Raw genomic sequence first — 27,728 nt, forward strand, 5'->3', positions numbered from 1 at the left:
TTAATTTAATATGACTTTAATTTAACTCCCAACAGCACTTAAGCACTAACATGTTTTCTCAACTAACAAATAAGGCACATTTTGGAATGCCATTTCATGGACATGAAAAACAGACCTGTGGTCGACTCTCGAAAAACCACCACCACTGTCCTTGTTTCCCAAAATAATTCTTCCCCACCTCACGCCTGCGTTCTGTCCAATTCAAAGTAAAACATTATCGCAACACAAACATCCCGAGTGACACAGACAGGCAAGAATACAAACATAACTTTTCAAATTGACCACACAAGCGTGAACACATTACATTCAGTAAATATGTATTATTTGTAGATGCTAAATGACACACTATACTCAGAAGTTGCTGATAATGTTAAAAACAAGATGCGCTGTTGCAAACTGCTGTAAAATATTTAAATAAGTATACATTGCACAAAATAATATTTAACTCAAACAAAATACATGCACATGCAAACTCTAAAATAGTTCTTTGTCACACTTTTCTTGACAAAAGTATACACTCCCTAAACTACTGATATCACCGTAACATTTTATAATAGTTTCTTTGTTATTGCTGCTTTAAGCAAACTACATCTCACAGTTTAATGTGCTTATACAGTGGTGAGTATCCGTCACACAAAGATTTCTGCATGTTATCACGATACATACCTTCATCATATTGTTTACATAATGGATACATGTGAGTGTATGGATGTAAATGACAGCTCATAATTAGTTACATATAACCACTGAATAACATAGTGACTTATTCAACAAAACACAAACATACAATGGCTTACAATTGAGAGAGGCTATTAATTATGTACCAGCTTTTCTTTTTATAATACTCTATGTAGACATCAATATTTCCTTCTTTGTGTAACCTTGTTGCATATTCTATACAAAATATGTTGTAAAAAACCCATAAATATCTCTGCAGGATAACCCCTCAGATTATTGTAAAACATACAGGAAAAAGCCCGTCCAGCTTTGTTTACTTCTCAGCAATAGGCCCTTCTTCGCGCGAAAAAGCTTCAATATTGCATAACACCTAGAAAGAGCTCCTCTCCTTGATAATGATGGCCATCAAATATATACATAAAACGGTCTTTCTTCTTCAGGGAAATAACTCTTGAGTTTTTGCGGATTGCTGTAAAATGTTCAACATCTATTAAGTGTTCCAAAATACACATCTCATTCATAAAAAATAACAAATTTGAACTATGAAGGTACTAAAAAAGTCAAGTATATGCGCTCAAGACATTATGTCAGAAAGCTGAGATTTTCCTTTTTTTTTTGTCAAATCTCTTCTATCAACTGCTTCCATTGGCTCTTTATTTGCCATTTAAAACGTCCTCCTCACAACTCGTCTCTGCGCTGGACCAAACTCGCCAACCGGATTCATCACTGCTCTGCCAGAACTCCACAAACCACAAAACCATTGTTGCTTATTTATGAACTTGGTTCATGAGGCATCGTTGGTATCTATTTCTCCCACTACAGCCGCTCCATAATGAGGAAATTATCCACGTGACACGTCAGTCATGTCTGCGTGGGCTTGAAGACGCAATTTAAACCAGAACCGCCCGTTGCAAACTGGAGGAGTTTGTAAGTCTTCTGAAAGACGCCTTTGAGTTGCATTATGGGGAAGTTGGGATCGAGCGTTCAGGAGCACGACATTAGGGAATAAAAGTCTGGATATCTCAGCCTCATCCTGCAGGGATCTCAACTATTCCTTAGTGTTTCTGAGGAGCCTCCCGACTCCCGCTGAATCACTGGAGTGACTTTACAGACTAAACCTCCTGTAAAATACCATAATCAGCCACTTTCACAATCTTTCTCACTAAGCCATGAATGTTTTTCTTTTTTATTGTTTAACAAAACCCACGGTTGCTTGGATGAACACCACTCCAATAGATTAACAAAACAAAGAGTGAGGCCCACAGTTTCACGAGCAGCTCCGCTGTGTTGTCAGCATCGACAAAGAAATAACATTTTTGTGGATATTCCATGACAACAAACCACAGTAGGATTGTTTTTGCCAGCTGTAAATGCTGCTTCAGCCTGTGCCTCCGACTCGGCAAACTGTGTTGGAGCGAACACCCAGCGCGCCAGTACGAGCGAATGGATCAGCCGCGTTCTTCTCTTGTCCTCTGTCACGTCTTTAACTTGCATTAAACTTACTATGCGCCACAGTTCCCACGTGCACGTACACTTCCTTCACCCCACATGTCCTTTTCTAATTTCAAGAGGCCTCGTGTAGTCCTGATACTTCAGAATGGTTTAAATATTTTTAAGGCACATAGTATATTACAACATAAAATATGCTCAACCAGCTTTTATAAGGCTAGGCGTACAGTACGTATAAAATAGTTTAGCATTTCTATAACAAGGTTCCTTGAAAGGCAGGTTTCTAAGTCAAAGCTACAGTAATTTCCGCTGTAGTGCTTTTGACTGCACGACGATATTTGTAAACAGGATGTGAACTTTTCTTCCTATAAAGACATTGGTGTATAATAGTAGGCACTTATATTCATAAAAAAATAATATAAGTGTAAACTTCACTCGTCATTATGTCCTTGAATCTTCAACATCACCGCATTACAAATCCGTCCACCTATATTGAATCTCATTGTTTTTCTCTACCGACCTGAAAATCATCACAATTCTCCTCACGTCAGCTCCTCTAGACATTCTTTACTCGGCACTCAACTGTCGGACATTGTTCCCAAAGGTTCAAACCCGTGGAAAGGTTTCCTTTTCTTTCTTTTTGTTGTATTTCCCTAATTTGTGGTTCAAATCTATTCAGGCCTTACCTGCAACCAGGTAAATGTTTTGTAATTGTAATGAAAATATGAGTAGCAAATAGTTGAAGCAACTTGCCTACAGAAACATCATCTGTATCGAACACTATAGATGATTAAGAGATAGTGTGGCAGAAAAAATACTCTAGAGAGGGTGACAAAAACACACTAAATCTAGACACGGAGCGACGGAACCTACAGTAGTTTCTAAAGACACTTGGAAGCAGTTACACAATAATGTGATATACAAACATACAAAAAAAAAAAAACATTTCTTTATGTCAAAGTTAAAAATTCAAATTGCACACTAGATAACAAGAAAATAAATAGGCCCAATGTAAGCTGGGGATGTTTGGCACATTGTCCCTCAGTTAATTCACAGTTAATAAGATGTGCTCCTGACCCTAACGAGACATCAAAGGCCTCGAATACACTACACTATCATGAGAGACGCACTACTACACACTTCACTTGGCAAGGAGGAGGAAGGCTGATATCTGTAAACACGAAGCCAACCAATCCCACGGTGAGGTAATGCACCCAGACCATTGAAACACACGCTAATTCACGAACGCACCATTTCTTGTTGTTGGAAACGTGGAGTCGGGTCATCGGGGTCGTGCGGTTTCTGACACGCGAGGCGCGGGGGAAAAAAAAAGGTCAGTGATTTTGGCAGAAGTTTTTGCTTTCGCTGAGGAGCACTTGGAGGTGTTGATCCTTAAGTTAACATGTCCCTCTCATTCCTGGATGCAACCGTCAATACTGTCATCGGAAAAAACGACAACAAAAAAAAAAAAGCGTGGTTGAGAAGCGGGAAAGGAGCGATTAGCGTCACTGTCTATATTTGAGTCTTCTAAGAGAATGGGGGAAGACGGGAGGAGGAAAGGCTGCCGTGTTGTGTGCAGGGCAGAGATGAGGGAGACCTGGAAGTGAGGGGAGGAAGTTAACAGCCTTGATGTGGGACGAGCAATAGGACCTGGGACACAAAAGCTGCTCTCAGGCTCTGAATAAAGAGGATTATTGCACACGGCGGCAGTAGTAGCCCAGGACTTTACATTTCTCGCACAGGTGTTGGGGGTGCTCCTTACTCTGGTCAGAAACATCGAGGCCGTCCGGCTTCTCTAAAGGCCGCTGTGGACGCAAACAGAGAAGAACCAGTGGTGAGTCACGATCGGCCGCTGGAGAAAGCAAACCAAGCAGCGCACACACGTAAACACGAGTTGTGCAAGCAGCTTCTCCGGCACCAGATTCCTATCGGCCGTTAGCCCGGCTGCCTTGGCCTCACACGTATTTTTCACAGGTCAGGCGTGCACTAAATACATTAGTTGCAGAAGTATGGCAGCGTAGCTCTGGAACTTTACGAGCCCTGGCATTAAGGAAGAAGAGATCCAGCACGTATTTGGCCATGATGAATAAATCATGATGAAATATCAGGAAACCGTTTCAGAAATGCCTTTTTGTGGATTAATTATCGGGAACAGAGGGAATCAATCTGGGCAAGAAACGTCTTGAGGCTATTTGAAGCATCTGTGTGGAAAATATCTATTGTTCTTTTCTTTTTCTTTAGAAAACGTTATAATTGAAGGGAACGCGGGTTACCGCGGGTCACTACAGAGAAATATCTCAAGTTGAGACTTTACTATCTACTATGTGCATTATCAACGACATCAGACCCTTGAGAAAAGGACAATATGATCTATAGATCTAGAGAAACTCAAGTCAGTTTGTGTGTCATCGTGGTGTCGTTAAATTAGCTTCGGCTGTCAGTTAGCATGCTCGTTAGCCTTATTGTTGAATTGGATCGCCGGAAGATTTGCGATAAAACTTACTTTTCCCAAATGCAACCGAGTCCACTGAAATGTAACACAGCTGAGTTAAATCAGTCAGTAAGACAAGCTGTAAAAGCCCACGGGGAGAGAAATATACTTTTGTAAAGAAAGGGGGATAGAAATATATTTCCCTCCAAATATTGGATGCATGTGGCTTGTGTTGTAAAATACATATTCAGGTTATTTATGGGAATCCTCCAGCAGGAGGGAGCCTGGCTGAGACGCTGATACTCTTTGATACCCGAGGGCCCCGAGGTTAGTGGGCCATTTCAAACGCTGACTGGGGGGGGGGAATATGTTAAGTAGGTGACTTTGCAAATGCAGGGAATTTGCTTGCCTGTTTTCTCACCCGCAACCTCTGTGGATAGAATGCATGCGGTCTTCCACCAAGGCTTTCTAAAGGGTGCCGTCACGTTCGAATGAACAGACAAAAGCAAGCATTGTAATAATTGACAATTGTAGTAAATTAAGGATTAAAAGTGGGATTCGGAACATTAATAGGCTTCCTGCTATGATCTTTGTAAAGATATAGTTAAATAGTGTCCTGCTCTCCCTCTGTGTGTTGTAATGCAAGTTTTTTCCTCACTTTGCTGACGTAGTCGACTTGTTGAGAGCCGCCGTGAGGCGACGCAAACGCTCCCAATCCCGTGTGTTGCACCTTAAACTTTCCATTGTCTGCAAATGTTTTGACTGCTTTCCAGACATCTTGGATATATTTATCAAGTGTTAGCCGAGTGGAGCACGGCCCTCCGTGGTATTCAGACAACGAGCAAGGTCCTGACTGTCAGGAAGTGGAATCGGAGGAATGTGAAAAGCATAAATATTAAAAGATGAAGGGTTGTGGATAAATATATCTGTAGCTGAAGAAAACCAAGCGGATTCTTTCTCAGGAAATCCATCTCTTTAGTCAACAGGCTGCGAGGAGAATCTGAGGTTAAGCCGGACAGACGGCTCACCAGCACGTCAATTCCCTCCGAGTGTTTGCTGCTCTGAAAAACACTCATGGTATCTTGTTTAATATGAGTTCACCCTTTTGTGTGGTTAAATGTGGGAGGAATTTCTTAAGCCATAAGTCTCGATTACCGCAGAGGTAGTTTGCGTCTGTGAGACATTAATAAAAGTAAACAATTCAAAACCTTTTATCCGTCACGTCATCAGTTTATTCAATGAAATCAGTTTATTCAGTCTTGGTTTATTACCAAAGAGGATAAAGCAAATGTTATTGGTATGATCTTTATTCTGTTTTAATAAAACCATCTGGAATACCCTGGAGACAATACGCAGACACGCACACCAGAGCCTGCACTCAATCTACCACTAAAACCACAGCTTTTATTTCTTACATTTTTGAAGTCGTTAGATTAAATTTCCAGGGTACCTGTTTGTGTGGATAGACGTTGATGTGGCATTTGATGCATTCTTGCCCCATGTTGGCCCAGGAGTTGCCACTCATCCACTTCCTCTTACACTTGGGGCACTTGTACTCTCCGAAGCATCTCTTCTTTCCCTGGTAGGGGGTCAGCCCTTCACCTTTGGGTCTGGCCTGCAAAGAACAGCGTGAGTGAATAAAACGCATCCACATGTGGGGAAATTAAAAACTTTAAAACATTCTTGACCCTGAGATAAAAAAACAAACAAAAAAGGCCCAGAGAGAACCTTTTGGACAATAACGGATGTTGAGCTTTGACAGCAGGGTGTGTCCATCTATGTTGTGCTCGTACATTCGCCCTCATCATACAGCTCGTTCCTACGCGCAATATTGGAACAACGTGTGGCTGTGTAATTGGCGTTTACTTCCATTGCAGCTGTGTCAAATTACTCCTCTGATTCCCATGAGGGAAATGATTACAAACTGTCGGTGCGCCATGAAAAAAGCAATATAGTTGGGAGGAGCCGCTCGGATGACTTCACTTCGGCAACTTTATTTTGCCCACTATTCTGCCTTAGTTGAAAAGTTAATTTAGTCCATGCTACAGAATAGATTGTTGCTGATATATATATATATATATATATATATATATATATATATATATATATATATGAAAAGGACCAATCTCCAACTGTCCTCTGCCAAAATCCTGCCAAAAGAAACCCAAATGTGTATTGATTAGTAAGCTTGACAGGGTTTGTCGGCTTTATCATCAAACATCTGCGTACATCTGCCCAGTGTTAGTCACTGTAATCCTGGGGTGGAGGAGATTTCGATAAGCAAAATGAATCAATTTGTAAGTTAAACATTATAAAATGAGTAGTGAGAAATAAAAGGTTGTTTTTTAAAAAGCTGTAATGTACAGATGGAAATCTGATGGCTTCCTTCCAGAAGGTTTGAAAAATGATCTACTTGCGTTTCAAAGTGAAATCAGACTTTCCCTCTCCGCCCCTTATTCTCCTGCAAGCCTGCAGATTGTTTTCATACTTGGAAGGGATGGGGGGGCTGCCGCGGCAGTGAGAGGATGGTCTTCCCTTTACGCGTCCCAACCCATGTGTGAGTAATAGGAACTTTAATCAGAAGCATGTGGCGCTGTCCTTTCAGACGTCAGCAGTTTGCATCAGCACCGGCAAGTAGGAGCGGCTGCAATCTGGCCCCTCGGCAGCATGACCTCAACCCCGCTGTCAGCTTCGCATCTCCTACTGTGACAGCACGCTGGCTGGAAAAGCTGACTTGTGCTGGTCTGCGAACAGACTGACAGAATTGTCTAAATACAATCGATGGGATACCTCAAAGACGATGCCATTGGAACAAGCGGTTGAAACGTATCCTGTTACAAAATGGTCCCAACGGACATTCTGCCCATTTCAATCTTAAAAGCCCAAACAGCTAATGAAATAAAGTTCATTAATTGAAAGTTTAAAAATAAACTATAACGAAAGTGCCAGGTGTACTACCCAGGTGGTCTAACCTTAACCCTTCATGTGGATTCTAAAACCGCTGGAATTGAACATCCCGTCCCATTGTTCAAATGTTAAAAAAAAAACAAGGTCTCTCCCTGATGCTGCAGCCAGGACTCAGCGGGACAGAAACAGCACTCATCCGCCTCATGACCATTCCCCTCCAGCTCCATGCTGTTTCCACGGACGGGCCTTGGCCTTTGGCTGCACGTCATGCTCTGTCTGCAGCTGAGTGCTTTCAGATTTGGTACAAACGTGTGTGCAATCAACTTGAGGCTGCCTCTGATATACACACAGCAAAGGGCATATCTATCCAGGCCAGAGGGAGAAGTAGAAGCCATCTTGGTTGATAAAGTCTTCAAATACAAAAAAAACTGACTCTATGTATAGATATATACTGTGTATTTATCTATAGATGTATATAGATAGATATGTGTATGTATAAGAAGACTTTTGACTGGTTGCATTGTGTTCTCTAACCGTAGACTGAATGCCTTGTGGTTTACTAAAGTAAATATATGCGTTACTTTTGAGTAACATCAAATTATCACAAACTGATTAATATGGAAATGATTTGCTGGTACAAAAACAAATGAAAAAGCATTGAGTGAGCTAGTTTTAATGAGTTTAGTTTGCACAAATGTTTGCACATTTCCGAATAAGAACTTACTTAGACAATAGACTCATTAGTTTGAGTATTGCACACTGTGGCCACTTGTTTTCAGGCCATTGCAACACTTTGCCTCTCATGGATGTCTGAGACAAACCGCTGTTTTGATGCAATGAACATCACAGGCACAGTTGACATTGCACATTTCAATGCACAACCAAACAACAGAGCGAATATCAACAAAACATCTGGATTGTTGTGCCAGATGTGGCGGGCTTAGGAAACCTGCAGCTAGATTCAGGGCAGCTGCTAATGAAGGAAGCTTTTCTTACACTACGCATAACATGCGCACATGCAGGGCCTAACTGTCCGCCGGTGGACCACTGGTGCAAGTAGATCATAAATCAAAACCCGAGCAAATGTTTTAGTTAAGCCCGTTTCCCAGGAAAACAAGTACGCTAAGATGCCTTTAAAGCAACATTTACAAAACCATTCACAATACAGAGTAAACTGACTGATTTGATGGAACTGCGTCATCACACCACACAACACTACGGAAGAGAGGGGCCACAGGAGGGTGTGTTTTCTTTTCCTTCATCTCCACAAATAGAGCCCGCTGAAGCTTGATGGTAGATGGGGATGTCTGAGCCTTTAGAGCGCGTTAGGTGTCCGTCGAGTGGAAGCAAAGCTTTGAAATGCTTTGACGTTGTTCGAGGGAGGAAGCGGCGGGCCGACTCTGCGTTGAGTCAGTGTTTGTTTTATGTCCCCGAGGCTGGCGCCCCCGCTACTGAGACAAGGGTCAGCGTGAGGGGTCGAGGACAGCGTCCACAGAGGAGTACAGCTCCCCGCAGCCACAACGAGATGACCACATCCTCCTTTGGTCCGGATCACAGCGTGGACGCATCACGCTCACGCGCGTGCACGCTGACGTCAGTGCGACTGTGAAACGCGGCATGTGCGCGTGCGATACGCACGTTCCCCGGTGCGATCAATTCTCTCCTCGTAACACAGACATGGACGCACAAGCACTGACACACACGCGGCGCTCAACAAATTCAACATCCGCAGGTTTTCATGCGCTCTAGAGACACAACTGGAAAGTCTCGGCGAACTCGTTTCCTGCACTACTCCCACTCAGGGTTTAGCCCTGCTAGAAGGACGCACATCATTCTTTGGCTTATATTGCCGGGTTAATGAGCTCACAAACTGCATTAAATGCAATAACAGGACAGCGTAAAAGAAAGAAAATAAGGGGGGGACAGCTATGAGACTCGGGAGAACGAGATGAACAGAAACAGAAGAAAGCTTGTTAAGATTGAGGAATTGTTAACATCTGAGTTGAACGCAAAAGCGCCTCCCGCTTCTCCGGACTCACACTCCCAACATGCACACACAGGCCCAGCGGTCGCTCGAGCCAAGTGCGGAGAGGCCTTTCGATCAGCCCCTCTCAGGAGGCTGCGGAGGGAGGAACCGAGGGAAGGAGGAAATCTAAATCCGAAGCAGATGGCCTGCGTAGGGGCAGAACATGAGAAACACAAAGAGAGCCGTCGTAAAAATTGCTCCTCTGCTTTCAATTAGGCCGTTCAATTCAGAGAGAGAGAGAGAGAGAGAGAGAGAGTATTAACTAACCCCTTTAGCTTTGGCCACAACTACAGCGGACTTGTTATCATGTGGAGGAATGTGGAGACGATCCCCTCGGGTGTCGATTTTAAGGACACATCAGTTGTTCAAACAGAGCGATATTAGGAATTTGTGGCAGGTAGATTAGCCAATAGGAAGCGAACAGGAAGAGGTGTGTGTCAATTAGCGATGCCGGTCTAGACGACAGCCACTGTGAAGGGTATTTCAGGTAATCCTGTGAAATTGATTACAAGCCATGCGGCCGACTCTGAATATCATTTTTCCGCGAAACCATCTTGAAATTCTGTTTCGGAGAAAACCATGAAAATATTACTGACCACGGGAAAGAAAAAGTGTGGTCCAGACTGTTGTCTGAGGACCTAGAGGTGATCTCGCATTCGTGTTGATCTTACGTTGCAGGACGAGAGTCACGAGCAGTGAACAGACACCAGACGTAAACCTGAACCCTTAATCCGGCGAGAGGATGGGCCAGCCTCCTCTTCCAAGCTAAACCGAAGAGTGATTATTCTGAAAAAGGGCTTCTTCCAAGGTTGTGACCATGGGATTTCACACATGCCGGTCACATCCACCTACGGTTGAAGTGAGCTCCAACAGTCGGCCCACAGATAACAAATGAGAGGAGACAGGGCTGAGAGTAAAGCTCAGGGTTTCATGTCAATGCTAGATGCCATTCAGCGGTCTGTCTGCCTGCCTCGACGAGAAAACATGGGATTTGGTGGGTAAAACAACATTGAGGCTTTGGAAAAGGGGTTGGTAGTAATTGTATCCAACCACTCTTCTGGTCTCCATTTGGAGAGCAAGGTCTTTGCCGGCCAATGACGCTCGACTTTGATATAAATAAAGCGAGGTCTTCAGATGTTTGAAATGTCTTCAAATGAACCTAAACACTTGAAAATTGGTGGTTTGGTGGGTTGAGAAGAATAAAAAACAAACAATAGTGTTGAAGAAAAATATGATGATGAATAATAAATGATAATGTGAGATTCTTCCGCAGGATTTGATGGTCCTATCACATAACCGTCGAGTTGTTCCACCACTGAACGCCTGTGGGTTGACCACATCAAGGCAATTCAGACCCGGACAACATATGCAGAAAAGTCCCATACTTTTGCATTAAATTGTCTCCTTTGGTATTCCTCTCTACACGCCACCTACACAAACAGAGAAAAATAGCCCTCTTTAACCAAAGTCTATTTTGTTTTAACTGCTTCTTGGTTAAATCACTAACCTAATGACCAACAGCGTTATCTGACATTACAGAAGCTTCAGATCTGAGGGCGCAGTGGGCCGACGGTCAGTCAGAACTGGGGGTCAAGTGAGGGTGTGCAGATGGCCTCTCACAAGAATGACACTGTCACCACCTCAGCTGTGTCTCGCTGCACACAGAACAAGCGTTTCCGCTGATAGACTGAACAGCCCCAACGCCGTGCCAGAACCTCAGCCAGGTGCATTATGGGGGCTATTTATCAATCCCACCATGGACTACACGCTCTAAATACAGCCACTGTTTTCTGGGGGTCTCTCTTTTTTGCTGCCATCTCTGTCACATCTCTCTCTCTCTCTCTCTCTGGAGGCTCCTTTGCTGGTGCAGCTGTCTCTTTCTAATCCCGGTAAAGAAAAGTGTCTGAGGCTGAAAGTGACAGGGGGGGCGGTGGGGGGGGGGGGGGTTGGGGGAACAGGTGTGCTGTTAAGTAATAAATTTGCCTTCACTTGAGCACAATGCAACACAGTTTATAACAACAATCTGCAATCATCGTGCGCACAATGACGTCTCCCTAAGAGATGGGGACAACGTTAGCAACACATTCGCATTTAAGATCACCACATAATGACACTTCGAAATAACTTTTCAAGCTTATTGCGAAGCGAAGCCACGTTAGCGTCCCCCGGATTGAGCCGCCTCGACCTCGGCTCGCTGGCACCGGCCCCAAACCGCCGGGCTGCTCCCCAGCGTTCCGTAGCGGCCCGATCGCTAGCTAGCATCTGGAAACCATCAGCGTAAACAAAGGAGCAGCGGAGGAGCTCGGGCCCCGCTCGGCCCCTCTGCATCCCCGGGGCATCACCGGAGAGCGACGCCAGCGCACCAAAACCACCCCAGAACCCGTGCGTGCTGCATCTTTGTCTGCTCTCAGGATCTTTTTCTGTTTGGTTAAGCCGCAGTCCAGGAACAGATAGATTTAGAGATGGGGATCACTCCACGATGTTAGCTTTGAGTCTTTTGGAGTTTTTGTTTGGTTTGCTCATTAGCCGTAGCATTTGTGATAAGACCCCTAAATGCTTTGGTGTGGTTCCAGTTAGCGTTTCGGGCCCAGCGGCCCTTCTGATGAATGCCGCATTGGGGGGAGAGCCAGGAACCATGCTGTGGTTTCACCCAGAACCGGTTCTCCTCTGCGAAGCATCGGGAAAGAACTAAGCATCATTCACGCCTGATTCGTCATTGAGACAAGACGAGGAAATATTTCCTCAGTAACCGTATTACAATCAATCATGTGGTTGGAGGTTCTTCAGTACAGCCGAAGCTGTAAAATGATGTTGACGGAGCTTTTAAACGCCGAACCTCCCACTTAATTCTATGATGTCCGTAAAGACACCACAGAGGAAATCAGGGTTTTGCAGTTGTGTCTGCAACCTGTTACAGGAGCAGGGGAGGCTTAGTTATCCGTCTGGACACGTTTTACTCTGTATGTGATTTTCACATGCTAATAATGAGGCTCACAATATTCCCAATAGACAATAGGCCATAATGGAAAATGGATAACGTCTACGATCACTGAGATAAGCATTCTTAGCTTATAGAGTTGTCTCTGAATATAAACCTCAGCGTTACACAATCACACACACTTTGGCTTTATGCACACCCTAACATTTCTGCCACGAAGAGCACAAATTTATGCATTTATACTACATGTATACACTTTTTCTTTGCACAGTACAACACCAAGGTCATATACTGTAAGTGTTAACATGAAAAAACTGTTGAACTGCTGAACTGAACTATTTGAAATAGTCAGATATTCACACATGAAATCTTACACTGCTGCTTATTTGTTTTATGTAAAATCCAGTAGATCTTTCATCCGCATTCATAAATTTCTTTGCGCTGTATTCATTGAAAAAGTGGTACTTTAACAGATTTAAAGCTATTTAAATGTCCTGGTTACTCCACATGAATACACACACGTCAATGGGACACTTCAGTCCACACGTTAACAGTCAATCTATAATAGCACACATCGACTCGGAATCACTGACAAAGATACATCATTTCTTCTAATGTTAGTCATCCGATGGTACATGAGCTCATCAGATATGACTTCCCATTACGAGTCAACCAGCACTTGTCTGAACCGGCATTGCACACGCACACGGGTCGGGGAGCTATTCTTAAAAAGGTTTTATATTCACAAAGCTCTATATTTTAGCTATTCATATGCGATTGATATATTTTATTACACTGTAAAAAGCGGTTCACTCACAATAGCACATCCCAGTGTAATTATGCCAATGAGGCATTTGTGCATTTGCTGCATTTATCTTGTCCCAGGTCTAACTTGGGAGGCAAGCAGCAGGAACAGAGTGAGGAGCCATGTGGCGAGGAACTATAACAACTATAACACCTCATCCAAGCCACAGCTATTTAAAAACTTCAACGTGAACGGGCAACCCTTTCTAAACGGATGGCACACCATGTAGGAACTGAAACAGTTTGACCAGTGCCGTCTATTTAGGGTGCATATTGATACATTTGATACTTCCTAAATCTTAACATGTATATTTATGTTTTTGTAAGTACGCGGCGATACTTGAGGTTACACGTGTTTTTTCCTTGAGGGTTTCTGTTTTGAACCACTGAACATCTCGAGTCCTGATAAACAGGGTTGTTATCTCACTATGATAGCGAGAGGAGGATGTCGAGAGGACAACAACTCCGACAAGCGTTTTAAAGAAGAACCACAAGTCCATTTCCAGCTCTGTGGGGACGCCAAAATAGTTCATTCTAAGAAATGGTCTCTGCTTGACAGAGTAAGTGCACCGTGTGTGTGTGAGAGTCTACGTACTGTATGTGCGTGTGTGTTTCTACTGGAAGAGACAGCACGCACACACACACACACACACACACACACACACACACACACACACACACACACACACACACACACACACATGGTTTCTTTAATAATCTTTTAACAGAACAAGATTCTAGGTTGAGCATTTTCTCAGATACTGAAGTCCTGTAACATTACCTAGCATATCGCTTATGTTTAGTCTGTTCTTTGACATGCTGAGATATCACACAGAGTAAATCAAGACAGCTGCACCAAAGATAAAAGATCCCACAGCTGTCAGTCATGGAAATAATCGTAGAGCCTTTGCCAGAAAAAAAAGTATTTACTGCTTTAAAATGTCATCAATTACCCACAAGAAAACATAAAAGAACAAGAACAATATCCCGGATCGTAAAATATGTATTGTTTCAATCATTTTTGTGGTTATTCCTTTCAAATAAAACAAAGAATGGCCGCACTCTTAATCAAAGAACTCATATAACGGAAGTAACACACTGGATGTCCTCTTTTTAGATTGATTTATCATCACTTTGATCAAAGATATATATCTTTTTTAACTTCCTTGTGACTTTTAACAAAGCATTTTCAGTCAGGCTTAGTAAAATGATCATAAACAGGACAGTTGCAGGACACAATGCAGCTTTCACTTATTATATTATGAATTGGCAAAGTGAAGACAATATGCTGATCTGTTGATTTAGATTAAACTAAATCTCAGCTAAGTCATTTTTAATGATGTTACTGTGCACAAATGAAATTTTGCGACCTGCAATTTGTGGTTGTTTTTATAAACTGGAGGTGGAGGTCTTGTTCTGTGGGTTGTTGTTTGATGCTGCCCAAAACAATAATGAGAGGATAAATGTTTTCAAGGAAACTCCTCCCAAAGTATATTGATTACTAGGAAATTCCCCTGGTGACACACAAGCTACTTCCAATTCTCATCTTACTGCCCAGCCCTGCATTTGACGGGCACAATGCACGCAGGCAATATAGATTTGCCATATGTGCACATGTGTTTCTGTGTGTGTGGGTCAATTGTTTTTCTCCTCTCCAGACCCACGTCATTCATTTCCAAGACAGCTGCAGAAGCGTATCACCACACCGGCGTGCTCCGCGCCAAAACCCTATTCCCAGATTCCTAGATTTCTCCAACCCAGCATCCCAGATCTCACTGACATGTTCTTGGACTGACTGATCGGTACCGCCGAGAGTCAATCATGTGGGTGTTTTACTGCGTACCAAAAGCAATCTCTTGTTTTCAGACTGATGTTTTTGACAGAATTCTTTCTCTCTCCTTACTCTTCATTCATAGAAAACACGAGTAAGAGCCAACTGGGCCTCGAAATCCGCCCCGGTTGAACCCGGAAGCTTGGTACCAACAGCAATTCAAAGACATGAAGTCTGTCTCTTTCATACAGATAAAGGATACATTTACCACATTCCTACACTCCCCATATTTACAAGGCCCCACGTTAATGTCAAGTGGGACGGTGGGTGTGAATCCCCCCGTTCTCTCCTAGCCTTGGACCTAGCCACGGCCCCACTAAGCCCAATGAGTTGTGCAGCTGCACCACAGCATTGGGTTACCAGCTCAGTGAATGACAAGAGCAGGTTTGGTGGTGGATCGGGACAAACGGAGGTGCACACAACATCTTGTTGTCTGTCACAGGAAGTCCACACTGCTGCTGTCTATGTTTGCATGTGTGCGCATGGGTTGGAAGTGTTTGTGAGCGTGTGTGTGTGTGTGTGTCTGTATATTTCTGTAAGACCCTCAGCCAGAGATACTGCACACGTGTGCTGCTAAAATCAGTGTCACTTGGCGTCAATGCTATATTGGACCTATGGCCCTATAAGGCTTCCCGGTGCTCTCGCTGTAGGGGCTCTTTCTCTGTATAACTCCTCAAAAATAAAAAAGCGTTGACAGGTGGGGGCCAGATCTGCTTTTCACTCTGAGGATGGCGGTGTATCTGCTATGTCACCATGAAAGCGAAAAGTTGATACGAGATGTCTTCAGCTTCCCCCGATAAGCCTTATCTGTTTACCGGGCGGTCCCTACTCACTCTCGGAGACAGACACGGGGCCTTCAGAGCCTTCGCTGGGACTGGAAGGAAGATCAGGGGTCGCCGTGTAAAAACATTCCCAAGGCTCAATCCCCCCTCCGCCCCCCCTCCCCCTCAGCCATCATCCCTCCCAGAAACTTCCCGACACACTGCAGGGCAGTGCGTACAGACGGGGTGGAGGGACAGAAAAGGTTTTTTTTTGCAGTAAGTAAAGGGATAGTCACCAAAGTCTATTTCCACTTTCCAGATACAGAAGCTCTGGATGAGGCCTTCAATCAAAACTAGAGTTGTAGAAAACACATCATGACCGAAGTGGGTAAATCGTATCGAAAAAAATGCTAAAAAGTACAATAGTTATTTATTCGGCTTTCTAGAGCCAGCTCAGTGTGTAGATACCCTATTAACGTATCATTGTGCCTTGTAAAGTAGCAATCCACAAACCAAATCTACGCTCCAATGAACTGCCGTTGAATTTTACAACGTACGCACACCCCTTTGACTTCACGTTACCACAACTGTGTTCTGGACAAAGGTTGACAGAGACCTGATCCCTGAGAGCGATGGAGCTCCTGGGTTCAAGATACTTGTGCATAAAGGAGCGTGAGGGAAAACAACGTTACATTAAAACCACAAGAGGCCCATAGTCTGTATGTTGACATATAGACAGGCAAACTACGTAGGACCGCCGGTTTGTTGTTGTAATTCTTTTCCAAGGCGCCGTCCAAACGTATTGGAGTAGGACGCCTAGTGTAACGCAGTGAGGGCCCTGCTGGGGGAACAATACAGGCCGGCCTCCCCGACCTCTCTATCTAGCAGATCTTACAGACGTACAATGAGTGCCTTAATTACAAGCCTCCATTCCCACCACTTGGGCTTTCCCCAACGGTGCCCATTCAGAACCGCAGTCCCTCCCGAAGGTGCCCATTCAAGTGCGACACAAAGCCGGCAGTGTCAGTCCCTGATCTCTTGACACCAAATCCAGCCCCGTGTGCCAGCACTCGCAGCTTCACAGTGTCTCTGTCCGTCCGTCCGCTTGTCCGTCCCCTCGGTCAGTCCGTCTCACATCCTTCGAGAATCTCGATCTCGGTTCATTTGCCGGGGGATCGGCGGAGCTATGAGATTTAGTTCGACCACACGCCGATCGACCTCAAGAAACGAGCCTGACGTTGAGTAGCCGGTCTCACGTGGGTGCCTGAGATTGGCGGTTGGGTCTGTCAAACTGCGACCCAAGTCTACTTCGATTAACAAAATGGTGACCGGAAGGACGTGGTGACATCTTCAGGTGTCTTGTCTTGCCCGAATATGTGATTGGATGCATGTATATGGTGGGCAGGGGGGGGGCATAAGCATTTATTAAGAGCCAACGAAACCCTGGTGTGCTAACTGGACAGAGAATTTGACCTCCGACCTCCCTCAGTGAGAAAGGAACCATCCTGTTCTAGTTCCTGTATGGCCTCTGACCCCCACGACACTGTAGTTGTGTTACAAACACCAGCCGAAGTGCCGTTAGTAATTGGCAAAGCTGTTGCCATCATTCATTAGCGCGATCATCTGTCCAACATGTTTTAGTGCACTGACGTCCACCGGGGAGGTAAAATGTTACATTCTAAAAGGGGTTTGCGCCTAAGCAGATAAGGGGAGAAGATTTGAACATGAATGGTGAGCTGGTTTCTCTCATGCTGCAGAGACAAGGTTACATAAGGCAATGAGAGAAGCAACAGCCCCTAACACAGTATTGTTTATTTCCTTTTATTAACTCAGCAGCCTCACAGGAAAAACATTCACATAACAAAGTATTATATCAGGGACTGTAGATTATGCAGACAGTACATCCTTGGTCTGAAGCAGAGAAGAAGCTAAAATAACCTTAATTATATATTCTGATTGAGGAAAAGCTCACAGCTTCAATAAATTGTTATTCTGTCTTCGTGCAACTCTCTCCAGTGACGTTAGGAGCTTCCATTTTAGTTCACAGTTTAAAAAAAATGTAATCAGCTGTAAATTCGCGGGACTTGATAATGTAACAGCGGACCGAGATGGGGCCACGATTACCAAAACAGGAAGTGGGGTTATTGTTGTCTCAGCAAAAACTCAGAGGAAGAATAGGATTTCGGTGCAGAACACAAACCAGCTGGCAGGAAACTGCACTTTTATCATTCTTTTAACTTTGATTTCCTTGCAGGGGAAGTGGCCTGTGACCCTTCGGTGGTGCTCGCTGGTTTGTTGGCTCTCAGCTCTTCGCGTCCATCTGTAGCTTTTTCAAACTATACCCTCTGTGTGTGTGTGTGTGTGTGCCGGAGCTCCGCTCCATGTCAGCAACACATCCGCGCTCCCCCGGCTGCCGCAGCAAATAACTGCAGCCGTGTCAGAATCGGCCCCACAGAGATCACGGGGGGGGGTAAAATGTGAAACATTCTCTGATGATAAACGTAGAAAGTGTGACCCGCGGCGTTCAAAGACCGTTTATTGACGTGGTTAAGAAACTGCTGGATGCATAAAAGAGAGAAGGGAATGAAACGAGACAGAAAACAGCTGGTTGAGGCGGAGGAGAGTGTAAATACATGATTCCCTTTCAGATATCTTTCAGTGAGGTTTGTTAAAAAGAGATTAGAACGGCTAAATGACAGATGTAGGATCAATGTTCTTTCTCCTCCAGCAACATTAGCCTCCAGGGCGCAGCTAACGTCTCCGTCTGCGTTAAGGCCACATAATCTGCTGAACTATTGAGTAATCAGCACTCTGCTGACTATCAAACAGCGCCAGCAAGCTATTTTAGACTATTTAACAGCATGTTTCCAATACAAGATTCGACCAATGTTTTGCCGGAGGCTCGAAGCCGAGCTGTTGGGAATGCGGAGTAGAAAGTGCACGTAGGAACAATAAAGTGGACTTAAAATGCTTTCCTCTTTTTCATTGAGTAAAACCTTAGAATCGAAGCTACAGGTTAGGAACCGAATAGTCTGCAAAGCGTTTTTGTTTCGATACCAGAGCCAGCTGGGAAAATATGGACACTTGGGTGAAGTGAGTAAAACAACATAGTTGCCAACAAGTCCTTAAACTGTCTCTGACTAACTTTTTCTTGGAAAAACAAAATTAATCATATACCGAGTACACTTTAAAGCAAGGAAAGAATGTGTTTTGTTTTTTTCGTCCTCAAGCATTTGTTTTCAAAAGCCATTTTATTATATTCAATTATATTGTCCCTGAAGATCTATAAGTATATTTGTCTCCCAAACAACTCTTGAAGTCTTGCTCAGAATAAAATGTAATTAACTTTAAACGGCAGCCATGCCAGCATGTGGCTGCTATTGTTTTCACCTTGTGAGTCTGTGTGTGTCGTTACATTGTGCTCCAGGAAACACCTACTGGGAACTACCACAGAGATGCTTTGTGTACTTCGCCAGCTGTTTATAAGTCTGTGGACAGATATTGACACGGTGATAGCGCCACAATCACGCACAATGCTGTCATGGTTTACAGATGTGCAGTTGCGATCAAAATGAAGGCCGTGTTCGAAGGTGGGGGGTCAGTACAGGGGCGCCTGAAAGGGGGTAAGATGGGGGGAAAGTGGCTCTTTGCTCCACTAAAATACTAGTTTTCCAAGAGTGAAGAAAACAGATAGCGCTGTGTAAAGATGTAACACTGGTAAATGATACACTTGCAATGTATATTTGACACAGTAGCACTTCAAGTAAAAGTAAAACAACAAACTGAAACATTAAAACAAAGTGGTGGCCCAGTAATCCCATCATGACTGCAATTTGGAAATGGATCGCTTCTCTGTCAAAGGGAAGTGGTGGAATTAAAACCCAACCACAACCACTGGGGTTTATAATGGGAGACAAAGTGGACCGCTGTAAAGTCGAGTCATTAAGTTTCTCACAACAACCAAAGAAAAAGCAGACATTTAGTCGAGTCCCACATTACTCAAAGTGTGATTTCCCTCCGGTGTGAAGAGGCCGTCACTTCTCAGCTCGCCTCAGGTCTCCGTGTTGACACTGTTATGGGGGATTGTGGTGACCATTTGTCTCACGGGACAGCATGTTGCTGAAATCAGCAGCACATAAGGTGTGAGGTCCATCAGCTATGGGCATATGGTCACAGATACGGATCAGAAGCATGCGAGAAGAAGGCTGGTCGACAGGACTTTGAGAGGAAAGAGTGAGTTGCTTTTGAAGTCCTTCGTTTTGTAATATGTACAGTAATCGATTTTAATTTGCATATCAGTATATGTGTAAACCACGTCACGGGAAACATTTTAGCCCTTTTCAACTTACAAAAAAAACAGGGCCAATTAAAATATGCTTAGTAGCTTTCTTTCTGAGAGGTAAATAAGATTGATATCATTGACAGGTTAGTTAATTCATTATGAGTTCACAGGCAGTTGCTGGTTAGCTTAGCTTAGCACAAAGACAAGGGCTAACAACTGGCATGGCTCCGTATTGTAAAGCTCACTAATCAACAAATCTCCTTTGTTAAAAAAAATCATATGAAAGAATAGGTTTCTTTATATATTATTATTTTAACATAAACTTTCATTATTGCATTTTTGTAATCGGAAAAAGAGAAATAACAAAATGGTAAGAAATATGCAAAAGGGGCAGAGCAGAATTAGTAGTGAATGTCGGATCAGTTATTTCTGGCTTACGCTTAAGTATTCTACCAGTTTTGAAATATCTGACATTTCTCAGAAAAGTAAAAAAAAACATGTCTAGGAAACTGTCATTTTGATGAACAACCAGGGGAATGCATTGCGACCAGGAATGGAGCGTTGTAACTCTCAAGACACGCACATAAAACACACACAGCAGCAGCAGCCACCCCCACATACCCGCAAACCTGCATTCCGCCAAAGACCTTTTCCATCGGTTAATCGTGACTCAGGACGATGCCGCTCAATCATTTTGATCACTCAAACTACAGGTGGGGTCAACTGTTGAGCGGATCAGTCCAGTAAACGGAACCGAGAATCGTGAGCGCAAGTGGAAGACATCTTGGAAGGGGGCCAAAGCGTGGCAGTGAGGGGCATTCTGCTCATAACTGGGGGAACGACCTCATTTTCCGAATAAAAGCCAGTTTACATAACACCTCCCTCGCCATGACAGGGAGCACTGGGCACAGCTGCTGCCAGGCCTGCGGCCTCCCCTCCACGACCAAGAGTTCCCCAAAGAAATCACTCTCTCAGGAAAGCCACAGGCTTCCTCTCTGTTATTCCAAAAGTAACATGTAACTAAAAAAAATGGGGGTCTTAAAGTGCATGTGTTGCATAAACACGTCGATAACCTCAACTATTTCATTGCCTGTATTTCGTCCTCTCAGAGCGAGGCAGTGGAAAGGACGGGGAAGCTATTGACCACAGTGATTAAAGCAATGGATCCACCACTGGCTGAATTCTTTACTCTCCTTCAGCTGCATGAAAAAAAGAAGTAAGGGGATTTTAAAGTGCATAATACAATATTTTGATAGTTAAATCACAATTCAAATGAATGTTGAAAAATTCAGCCAACACTAATTATAAGATTAACCCATTTGAACCTTATTTTTTTTTAACAATTCTCAATAAACATTGAGCTCAGTGCAGTTCATGATGGGGCTGAACGAGATCATGACACAAGGCCAAGCAGCAGTCTGGAGGAACTGAAGGATCATTGTGCCCTTGGTTGTTTTTAGACATCAATGGATGTTCACCAAGAAATAGCACATATGAGGACATTTCGGTTCTTTTATTTTTTCATGGGGTTTCTTGATAAATCACCGGCCTTTACCTTATGATTTAAAACCACTCTATCCTACACCCTAGTTGTCATTGAAAAACTTAACATAAAGATAAAATCCTTTTTGCACAATAAACACATGGTGGCACCTGGTGTGACAAAGTGAAGAAGAGACTGTTCAAATCATCAGAATGTGATTCTCCGCGCTGGACCTGGGTGACACACACACACACACATACGCTGTGTGAAGCAGGAGCCTCTGTTTTCATTGGCACAGAAGCTCCGAACAGTACACACTATTAGTGGGGACACATTCATCCTCGCATGCATTCCTGTGCAGGCAGATACCAGAAACTCTGTGAGCCCTCAAGCGCTGCCTTCACCTTGTGGATCCCAGTTACCATAATGTAGGAGAAGAAAATATTGTTCAGAAAATGCCCCCACGTCTTGGCTAATGGGTCATTTGAACACTCTTGCCATGGAAAACAAGACGTGTCACATCTGTTACTGGGGTCCTCAGCTGGTTAAGTAAGTGATGTAGCACAAGTAAGGTAGATTTATGGAGAGGAAAAGAGCCCGGGAGAGGCCTAAATAACCGCGATGGTGTTGAACTGTGTAGGTGTGGAGGCCCTCCGGAGACTCGCTGTTGGCAGTTTAACGAACAGCTGAAACATAAACCAGATAACGGTGTGACTTTGAGGTCCACGCCTGGATGCTCACATCTACAGCGTGATTTCACAGCCTTTGCTGTGAAGGGTGAGTGTTTCGTTTATTGCAGCAACATTTTAACGTTTTCGTTTTACAATGGTACAGTTTAAACGTACATAGCGGGTTTTTATAAAAGACAATAAACACACTCCATTATTGCACACCTGCTCCCACATTGAGTATCAGTATCATTTGATCGATGTGCAACAACTACGGCGTTACATGAAAGAAAAACAAAGTGGCATTTGCACGATATACTACGGCCCAGAATTTCCGTTGGAGTTGTCAATATATGACCTAATTCCTTCACATTGCAGCCTGAAGCTGTCCGGGAGATATTTCATCAGCACGCAGGTCGTTTACAGACCTCCCGAGACCAGTCATCATATGTCATAAAGCAAGTCAAAGCATTTTAATCTCACATCTGCTCCTTATTACCATGCAGAAGAAAACTCAGGGTTGGGCTTAGACTATTCCACCCGAGAAAAGGGAGAGAAGGAATCGGAGGGAGATAGAAGATGAAAAAAAGAGACAGAGAGAGAGAGGAGAGAAGAGATTACGGCACGGAGAGTCCATCGAGTTAAGAACTCCGTGTAATCATCCCAAAATTCCGAGGGAAAGTGACACAGTGTTCTTCCAACAAAACCAGATAACTTCCAGCCAGCAATGGAGTCTGCCTTTCACGAGGCTCCATGCAGCACCACAATGGCAGATCCACCGCAGCAATTTCATAGTCCATTCCTCCCTCAGCAACTCCTGGAAACTCCACATCGCCGCTCTACGCTATAGTTATATACGCGCTGTGCACTACAACGTGTGAAAGCGTATGTTTTTGTGGATTATTTTATCCTGACAGTTTCACCTTTGACCCTCAAACTTTTCCAATTCATTACGTATTTCATATTCATATTATAACAGATATTTTATTGTAGTGTATCGCTTTGGCAGTTAAGATGCACACTAGCGCACGTATACTCGCACGCACACCCACATGACTACAGAGGACAGAGGCCAGCCTGTTTAACAAGTAGGTCAAACCAGAGCCAAAGACGGAGAGAGAGAGAGATGCAGAGAGAGGGAGGCTGGAGAAAGCACGGCATTTAGTGCCATCATTGGCTTCTAACTGAAAAAAACCTGAGAAATTCCAACGAATCTAATCTAAGACTTGGATTATGGAGAAATATGCGTGTCGCGAGTCTCACCTGAGGGCAGTCTTTGATGTAATGGCCCTTGTTGAAGCACAGGTGGCACAAGTAGTTGGGGGGGGGTCTTTTGTTTGGTTTTCGTGGCTCAGAAGAAAGGGAAAGGTCTGAGAAATGGTCCGTCAGGGAGTTGAGTCCCTCCACGATGTTGTTCAGGGAGCCATAGGGCGACACATTCTTATACACATTGTTGTTTAGGGCCTAAAAAGAAGGACAAACAGAAAAGGTGCAATTAGTCAATGAGTCATATATTGTGTGTAACATGTTGTAAATAAGACAAACAAGGTTTTGGAGTGTTAGAGGAGCTGAGAATAATCACCAGTTTGCTTTGAGAGGTCTATGTCCTATTTTCTGTTGCGCCCCAAAATGAAACAAAAATAAAAAAAGAACCTTCCACGATCACTTCTCTCATTAAATTCAGAACATCTGGCGAGAGGCCCAGCTGTGCTCACGGACTGGAAAAGTACTCAGCATGTCCACAGAGAAAGAAAGGACTTTACAGAGGATGACTCACTGTAAACAAGATGGGAGGCATGTTCCCCTTTTGCCAGCCTGTGGAACATCAGCAATGTCACCATGCACTGCTCGGGAGCCACAGAGGACGCCGCTGCATGCCGCTGATTCCACAGTGATGCCCTTTGAATATTAAAAACAGGGAACGTACCGGCTGCAGTCCCTTATTTCCCTTCTCGTTTGTCTCTTCCTCTCCACCAGCAGGGGGGAGGGGGGGTTGACCTCCGGGTGAAATAATGTTGATTTTAGCACAGGCGTTTTTTTTGTTTTCAGATGGTGGGGTAATTAACCCCTGTTGAATAGTTGCTAAACAGACAGTCAAACTTGTCATCAGCTTTGACGTTTAATAGTTTTACTACACCAATGTGAAAAAAACGTCGGCGAGTGCTGACGAAAGCCACAGATGAACTCTTCCTCCTCGCTCTTTCTCGTAGCACTGGTTTAAGTCTGGGAAATATGTGGCTATTGACATTCAACGTTGCACAGCACAGAAACCTTAGACTTGGCAACCGGGCCACGGCTGGAAGCCAAATCCTCTATCAGCAGGCTGTGAGATTGTCTTGCTAACCAGCTCCAGCTTTAAAACTCATGTTCATTTATTACACGCAGTCGTAAATTAAGCACTGCGGCTCCGTACTTGCTCAAGTGTTCCCCTCCGCAATGGGTTTTTAGCTCTGTGTATTACTGTGATATTTTATCTCTCTTTTACCGATCTGCCACTTTTGGTTGTAAAAGGATATTTGACAAATACCAAACAGAAGACTTTTTTCAGTTTATGTCCCTCTCCAGTTTCTTCCGTTTGGCCTGAAGTTCTCAACTGTCGGCCCAAAGGAAACCGATTTCACACACACACACACATCTGCTAATGGTGGGGAGAGTTTGTTTATTCTGTGTGTCCGTGTGGCTGAGTGAGTGAGAGGCTCTGCAGGAGGTCTTGTGTGTTTGTGTGTGTGGCGATAGATGGGTATGTATGCGTTGGCCCGACCACGATGACAACCAATCTGGTATCATCGCCCGATTGTGTCCAAGTGAGGGGCCGGGGAGGGGGGAGGGGGGGGGGGACGACAACTGACATCTTTTATATTTCCACATGTCCCGGGACGGGGTGTCACACTGCGGGGGGTAATCATGCGATGCATCTACATGTTCCAGCGAGGTCTCTGGTGTCCAAAGTTTCCAATCAACAAGAAATCCATCCATTTATTCCCATTTCACATTGAGTGGACTGTTGTGTGATCCATTGCTGCAAAAACAACCACATTTTTTTTTTTTTTTGCAAAACAAATCTCTACAGCTGTTTGTTTAACTTGGCTCGGCCAGTATGGTGAGTTGCAAAATGCCCCCCCCCCCCCCCCCCTCCCTACACACACACCCCTTAAACTGTTTCCAGACTGTATGTGTTCCCTCAAGTTCGACCAACGTAATACTCGTGCGGATTGAATGCCGTTACACAATTGCGTGTAATGTATAATGTGCACACCCAATGTTCAGAGGACTGTTTCATGTTAAATGACTTCAAAGGGCCTCTATGGTTACCACCATAATAGTGGACTCTGACTCTAGATGACGGATCCACCATCCATCCACTACTTGGGTTTGCTGGAGTTTCCTCTGCACAGCGTCGCAGTAACACAGATCTAAGAAAACTCAACACACGATATCGTCTTTACGCTACCTTTGTGACCACAGTATGCGATTATTCTTCCGTGTGTGTGTGTGTGTGTGTGCGCGCTCCATGGAAGTAGGAAGGTGGCAGTGGGCTCCTTTGGCCCAGTGTGGTCAGCAGTATTAGGCTGTACACATTATCAGCATGTTTGTCCCTAAAATTACACTCGGCTACAAAAATAGGCAGTATTTAAACGAGGGTTGATTTAGTTTGCTCAACCTGGTCTATTTGAAGAAGGCCGAGGCAGCAGAGCTCAGCAGGAGGCTGCAGTGGCCTGCTGCCTCCTGACAGAGGCGTGCAGGATGGAACATGTTTCCATCTGTGCCTCTGCATCTCTCTGCTCACAGACACGTCTAATTAAAACACCCGTAGTATAAACCATAAGTCATCAGTATGCTGACAACATGCGACCTTACCTCTGATTAGTAAACGCCATGTAGGGAAAAGGGAATGTCATAGAAGCATCCTTGTGATATTTAGCCATGTAAATATCGAGTGAGATCTCACTTGCTTATTTAAACTTTAATGAGTTTAAATAAGTTTACATTTCCACAGATATTTACCTGCAGTTTGAGTATAACTGAGGTACTCATACGTAAGTATGTCTATTACTTAAACAATACTTGGCCAATAAAGGGTTTTTAGACAATATTGAAACGTTTCATTCCCTGCAATTTCGATTAATAACAGCAATTAAATGAGTTATGACCGGATCAGCCCACGCTGTGCACGCTAAAACATTTACTGCACAGAAGTGCAACAATCCGCGGATAAACCGGACAGATACGCTTTAACATCTAATCGCGTGCCATCTCTCACCTCATTCCTCTGCAGCTGAAAGAAGTTGTTGAGATAGTTGGAGTTCAGCGAAGAGCTCAAGTCCGCCGGTGCCGGGGTCTTGCTGAAACCGAGATCCGGGTGGGAAGAGTTGGATTCGGGTCTGAATGCGTCGAAAGCGCTGGTCTGGTGGGGGTCTTGCAAGGAGAGGTAGACCCAGTTGAGAAGTTGCGCAGGCTGGTACACGGGGGCACTCGTGTCTATGGCAGACAACAAGCTCATCTTTCAATGCAAATGGCTCTGCTGGATTTTCCACCGCTTGTTTCTTGGACCCGGTCTCAACTCTGTTGCCTCTCTTGCTCTTTCGTTCCCGTTCCCCGGCAGATGGCAAGTTCTCCTTTTTTTAATTTCGGGAAAAAGGCCCTGTCCTCCTCACGCCGGGAGCCTCGTCCCAGTTCAGATGTTACTCAAGAGTCATTTCGCTAACATGTTAGGATATGAAGTGTTTCCCCTGCTCCCCATGGTCCGCTATCTGCCTTTATTGCAGCGGGGCAGAGAGAGACTCTCTGAATATGTAATGAGAACGGCCCCACGTCACCGGGGACGCGGACCAATCAGCGTCCGGCTCCTATGAATATTCATCGCTGGCCCGCTGGATGAGACAAATGGTTCATGTGCTTGTTGAAGCTCCTCATCCCAACAGCTAACAGGTTTATAAATACTCTGCCACATAAGTTGGAAACATTAGATCATTTAATAGACTATCCCGGAGCCATATGAGGCTATGTATTACTTAAGATTTATCATTATTAAAATGTTTGTCTGTAGTTGTTGGTATGAGAAAGGGGGTGGATGATACGTGGGGGGTGACAGAGGTGAGTTTCCTTGATAACTTAAATTAAATTATTAAAGGCCTAACATTAAGTCAACAGTGTTTTACTCATAACTGTATGAACTCCAAACAACTTTACTAATGTTGATCAGCCGTCAAAAGAATATTGCTTCGTGAATGCATTAATAGAAACACTGCATCATTGGTGAATAGGCATCGATCAGCAAAGACTGATTATTTATATTAATAAAGTAAGATCAGCACTTCACTGCCAGCGTCAGGCCTCTCTGGCCTCTCTTTTAACCAACCTAAAGGTGATGGCCAGGCTCGTTGGAAGTGAATAAAATCTTTAAAAAGCGCTCCCTCTTGTGGCAAATTCCCTTCACACACACACACACGCACACGCACAAACACGCACA

The 27,728-nt window shown here is 44.1% G+C and overlaps 1 protein-coding gene across 2 annotated transcripts; it reads right to left on the reverse strand.

Annotated features, from left to right (window-relative positions):
- zcchc24 (zinc finger, CCHC domain containing 24) lies at positions 1-27,066 on the reverse strand. 2 transcript variants are annotated; one of them, XM_078104465.1, is made up of 5 exons: positions 26,520-27,066; positions 23,522-23,722; positions 6,009-6,173; positions 3,857-3,932; positions 1-3,724 (listed from the first exon to the last, which is right to left on the reverse strand). In XM_078104465.1, the coding sequence occupies exons 1-5, from the start codon at positions 26,757-26,759 to the stop codon at positions 3,633-3,635; spliced, it is 774 nt and encodes a 257-aa protein (XP_077960591.1). In that variant the 5' UTR covers positions 26,760-27,066; the 3' UTR covers positions 1-3,632. The 2 variants fall into 2 exon arrangements, with proteins under 2 accessions (XP_077960591.1, XP_040033662.2); XM_040177728.2 differs by having other exon boundaries at positions 3,671-3,932.
- Between the last annotated feature and the right edge of the window lie 662 nt (positions 27,067-27,728).

This window comes from Gasterosteus aculeatus, chromosome 6 (assembly GCF_964276395.1).
Source record: "Gasterosteus aculeatus chromosome 6, fGasAcu3.hap1.1, whole genome shotgun sequence".
In the NCBI taxonomy this organism is placed as follows: domain Eukaryota; kingdom Metazoa; phylum Chordata; class Actinopteri; order Perciformes; family Gasterosteidae; genus Gasterosteus; species Gasterosteus aculeatus.